Genomic DNA, 5,471 nt, shown 5'->3' with positions numbered 1-5,471 from the left:
ATGCTTGGTAAGAAATGTATGCATTATCCTGCCCATGTAATTGTAACCCCTCTGTACAGTATGTTCACAAATAAAATAAAATTAAATAAAAAAAACTGTATTCCCTTCCCTCCCACCTCCCCATTTCCTGCCTTTGTTTGTCCACCCCTCTTCTTGGCTCAGTCCCTCTTCTCTTGCAGGTACTCTTCTCTTGGTGCTTAGTTTGTTAGTTACAGTTTTGCCATCTTACTAGAGAAAATACAAAAGAGGTCTCTTTCAGGAGAAAGATACACTTTGTTTTAACGTTTTCATCTTTTTATGCAGTTCTTACATCACTTGCCTTAATAAATAATAACTTATTCTACGAAAGTATTTTATAGGACTGTTTAATCCCACATATACATTTGAACTTCTGAATCTTCTGACAGACTCTTTGGGACTAGTATATTGCCAGGAAAATCATGGAAAGATCACATTCAAACGTATTTCCATGGTTCAACTGTTTTGTCTTCTTCTTTTTTTTTTTTCCAGAGAAGCATTTCAGAGAATTCCCTGGTAGCCATGGACTTCTCAGGTCAGAAAAGCAGAGTGATAGAAAATCCCACTGAAGCCCTTTCTGTGGCAGTTGAGGAAGGACTTGCGTGGAGGGTACTGATAGTTTCATAGTCTTCTAAATTGTTGATGATTTGCATTTGCTTCACCCAAGAAGTTGAGATTTGTTTTCCCCTTCTTTGCTCAGAAGAAAGGATGCTTACGCTTAGGCAATCACGGCAGCCCCACGGCCTCCTCACACAGCTCTGCCACCAGCCTGGGTATGTTCGTTCTCAGTCATTGTCACTGAGAGGTAGATGAATGTCCCTGAGATGTGGTCGCATAGGTGGAAGGTAGACTGGGACGAAGAGTTCATGTCCAACAAACCCTTTTGTTCCTCTTACGTTTTATGTCTTCAGCGATTCATCGGTCCCAGCCATGGTTTCACCACAGAATCTCTAGGGATGAAGCTCAGAGACTGATTACTCAGCAAGGGCCTGTGGATGGGTAAGTTTGATGCTTTTTGGTTTTGGCTGGCAGATAATTGGATTTATCCTAAAACAGTTATTCAACATGCATTAAGAGAAAAGTCTCTTAAGAGACTCTTACCTACAGTGAACCAGCCGAAAGACAGGAATAAAGCTCAAGAGATAGAACACCAGCCTTGAGTGAAAAAGCTAAGGGACAGCCTGAGTTCATATCCCCATACTGGTACAAGAAAGCAACAACAACCAAGTCTGTCCTCTAGACCTCTCATAAAATAGAAGTGCCTTTGATGTATAGAGGTAGTTATTGTATTCCTCCCACAATACCAGTGTGTGCTGCTTGTGTTTATATTAAGGAATATATAACAGGATAGAATTCTTCATTTCTTACCTATCAGTATTATACTGTGTCAATTCCAACATCTCAGATATTCATGTATGATGGAAAAGGTAAGCCTGTTTTGGAGATCACCATGTTGATTAGAACATATAGTTAATACAATTCCAGAATATTCTCCATATGATGACATTATTCCTCATAATTTTGGGAGGAGTATGATGCAAAATAGAATAACTAAAAAGCATTTTCTCATACATTTTGAATATCTGATAACTTTTTTCCCTGTCTCTATATGTCCCTGTCTCCCTTTCTATAATTTTAATAGCTTAAAAGAATACAGGTCTATGAAAAAGAATAGTTGGTGATGATATTTGTCTTTTTTAATGGGGTGCTGCGGGTCACAGAAGAATAAGATATATTAGGACAGATGTGTAGTCTGAAGGTGGAAATGACTCAGTGTTTCAGCTTCTTTGGAGAATGAGTTGGGAAGCTGTATTGAAGTTTGGGTAAGGAATGGGGCCAGTACAGTTTAAGCATGAGATGATGGGAGCTTCTGTCTTCAAGGGCTAGATTAAGAAGATAGCAAGGTTTTGAGAGATGATTTAATACTGACATTTGGAATGATTAATAGCAGGTCAGCATTTCACCAGACTCGAGAAAAGACTTTGTACTGTATACATATTTAAACAAGTAGTGAAATTATTATCTAAAGAGACTAAGAAGAAGATAAATCACAAAGAAATATACCATTGTTGTGGAGTGTTATCATTCTCTTTAATTCTGAGCTCAGTACTTTTAAGCGAAGTGAAATTATTGTCCAAAGAAGACTTACTGTAGGTTTTTTAACAAAATTTCTTTGGAAAGTTGTCATGGCAAAAATAGTCCACCAGGTGGCAGTGGTGATCCACTTGGACGGGGAATGAGTACCACAGCTTAATTGACCACCAAAACACCCTTTGTCCCATCTCTCAGTGATGTAATGTAGGAATTTCACACAGTACAAATGAAATGAATAGGCTTAGCAGACATTTGTGGTGCCTCAAGTTTGGCTGTCTCTTTGCTCAGGCACAGTAAGATTAGTATTGGAGTCACCAGTGGAGACTATTTACACAGTGTGTTCGCCAGTAATTAATACAAAACTGTTTTTACCCTGCACTGCCAGTAAATAAGAATCCAAGCCTGGCAGCCTTATTCCTTAGGCCATGGCTTGTTTTTCTAGGCTGACATTAGAGAGACCTTTCTTCAGCATTCTTCAAGGTTAAAGTGCACACTGTTTGGATGTTTCTTTTACTTAAAATATTTTGCTGCAGCACTTAAAATATTACAATTTTAAGATTGTTTTTAAGAGCATATACCCCAAAGTTAAAATAAATGTATAATAATGGATTCCTCTTTCTGAAAAAGCTACAAGGAAATACCTGGGAAATGAATGAAGAAGTAGTTATTGATGCCTTCATAACATGATCTTGGTCATTGTGAGAATACAATCTGACAAATGGGCTACATAGTGAGTCTACTAAAATTGCATTATGTGATGATAGTCTTAGAACCTAAGATTATGTAATAACACCATTTTCCAATTTGGATAATCTTGCCCACTGAGTAAACAGTAGAAAAGTCTCTGGCTACCTTTCTGAGTATACTTCTTGGATTTGTTCCATGCTGTATTTCTCTGAACTCCATGAATAAACATAGAAACATATGGACCTTCTTTCTTTCTCTTCAGAGTTTTCTTGGTACGGGATAGCCAGAGTAACCCAAAAACTTTTGTACTGTCAATGAGTCATGGACAAAAAGTAAAGCACTTTCAAATTATACCAGTAAGTAATTTGTGATTTCACATTCGTATATTAGAGATGATCTTAATGCATAAGCTTTTGGAAACTTTGGTTTTCTTTTGTTGCTTTTATTCAATATAATTTGGGAGTTTGTGCTTTGACTAGAGTTAAGTTTGGCAGAAATGGTTTTATGAGCCTGAATTAATATAAGAAATACAGGAATTGTAAAAATTAAATTTTCCTTTTTCCATGAAATATGATTTAGCAATATTGTTTAGACCCATACCACCTATTGTTCAAAGGGCACTGAAGAATCTTTCTCCAGAATTCTACTAAGTGAGTTTTTTTAATGTTAGTATAAAGCCCTTTCTCCTCTTCTCTCAGAAGCATTCATTTGTTGTTGTTCCTGTTTTGGACTGGGCTGTTTTCAGTCATTGTGGATAGAATTTAAGTACTCTGGAACTGGCAGGCATTCTTAGAACATGGAAGAAATTTCTGTGGCACACCTTGTTTTGGGATTTCTGAGGTTTCTGGGGCAATCCCTGTATGTCCATCTTGTATGTGATGTGCATATTGGAACCAGATAGCACAGAGAAAAAAAAAAAACCCACAGTCTATGTGCAGGAAGTTGTTATGCAAGATTGCTAAGTTTCTAGTGCTCCCTTTTGAATTGCTTCCTTTTGCAATTATCCAAACTCTATAATACTATTTCCCCCTTTTTTTGATTAGGTGGTCCATATCCCAAACAAGTATGAATTGTTTAATACCAGAAAACTTCCCTACCAAAATAAAAAAAGACAGCTGACATTATATTAGCATAAAATATGATTTCTTCAGAATTAATTTTCTGATACAAATCATGTGAATGTTCATCTGTAGTAGTGTAAGTGAGGCACTAAATAGAGAGCATTTAGAAAGGGAAATTAATTTTTGTAAGTGGGAGCACTGGGATCTTCCGTGAGCTTTTACACGAAATAGTACCGATTTCTCGGTGTTCATTGATTCACAATATTTGACCTATGGGAATGGAGTAGAACCCTGAGAAAACTCACAATAGAGAAAACAGAGCTGCACAGCTTAACACAAAACACACGAGACTGGCTTTAAAAGGCAAGTCACATGACAAAAAGAAGTAGACGTACGTGATATTCTTGTCCTTGTCCTTAGTTTTACGAACTCACACTATATTCTATAGTTGAATCTCGTTGGCTTTTTAGGTGATTTGTTCTTTAAAAGCCTTGTGTCGCCTTTCCTCCCACAGGTGGAGGATGACGGTGCCCTGTTCCACACACTTGATGATGGCCACACCAGGTTCACGGATCTCATCCAGCTGGTAGAATTCTATCAGCTCAACAAGGGCGTTCTTCCTTGCAAGTTGAAACATTACTGTTCTAGGATTGCTCTTTAGCCAAAACAGCAGTGACTTAAACTATTGAAGAAAAATGATTCAAGGAGGGGGAAAAATGAAGGAAGAGAGAAAAACAAAGGAAGAGCGAAAATATCACAGTGACAAAAGTTATTCACCTAAGAGTTATGATACATAAGTTTGTCCATTGCAAATAAGCAAAGACGTGGATTGATAGTACGTTCATCATTGGAAATGTATTCATTACAATTAAACCTTAGGGGAAAATGATGTGGTGTGTTTTGCGTGATTCTAAAGTATTATAAATGTATGCACACCTTAGACATCTATGTGCTCATAATCACAAAAGCACATTACAGATCTCAAACAGAACATGCAAAAGAGAAATCGAGGGCTCAGGCACTGGGTATGGTGACACTTACCTATCATCCCAGTACTAGGTAGACAGAGACAATAGGATGCAATTCAAGGCTAGCTTGGATTACACAAAAGACCAAGGGCCAGGGATGTAGTTCAGTGATAGAGCATGTGCCTAGAAGAGGCATTAACATGTACCTGGATTCAAGTCTGTGCACCATAAACAGGAAACAAAGAGAAATTGAGCTTGAAGAAGGATCTTTTACAAACCAAACCTCATTACTTTTCAAAATGATAAGTACAAAAAAGATTGAGTTATCAATTAAATAAACTAAAACTTGTTAATAAAACTAAAAGCTATTGTGAATTACGTATTTTTTATAATCATAATAACAAATCCTATCTTTGAAGTAGCAGGTTATCTTATTTAGAAGAAAACTGATTTTTTTCTAGATAAGTTATCAAAGTACTAATTCTACTATAAAATCTACTATTATATCTACTAATAACAGATTATTCATTGTGGTTTTTACATTTATGATTGGCCAGAAATATGCTTTTTTGAAAATGATCAAAATATAAAATAGATATATTTAATTCACAATGCCTTGTGACATATGACCAATCATGATGTG

General features: G+C 36.6%; 1 protein-coding gene across 1 annotated transcript in view; it reads left to right on the top strand.

Moving 5' to 3' along the window:
- Grb14 (growth factor receptor-bound protein 14) overlaps positions 1-5,124 on the top strand; it is an 83,026-nt gene extending 77,902 nt beyond the window's left edge. The window contains exons 9-13 of the mRNA XM_013027857.1: positions 511-627; positions 719-791; positions 930-1,017; positions 3,062-3,155; positions 4,375-5,124. Coding sequence (XP_012883311.1) covers positions 511-627; positions 719-791; positions 930-1,017; positions 3,062-3,155; positions 4,375-4,521 — 519 coding nt within the window. The 3' untranslated portion in view covers positions 4,522-5,124. The remainder of the gene's footprint in view (positions 1-510; positions 628-718; positions 792-929; positions 1,018-3,061; positions 3,156-4,374) is intronic.
- Positions 5,125-5,471: the final 347 nt, after the last annotated feature.

The sequence above is a fragment of the Dipodomys ordii genome, unplaced genomic scaffold, assembly GCF_000151885.1.
Source record: "Dipodomys ordii isolate 6190 unplaced genomic scaffold, Dord_2.0 Scaffold5, whole genome shotgun sequence".
NCBI classification, from domain to species: Eukaryota; Metazoa; Chordata; class Mammalia; order Rodentia; family Heteromyidae; genus Dipodomys; species Dipodomys ordii.
The sequence above is the reverse complement of the archived record's forward strand: the minus strand, read 5'-3'. Positions and strand labels throughout refer to the sequence as shown.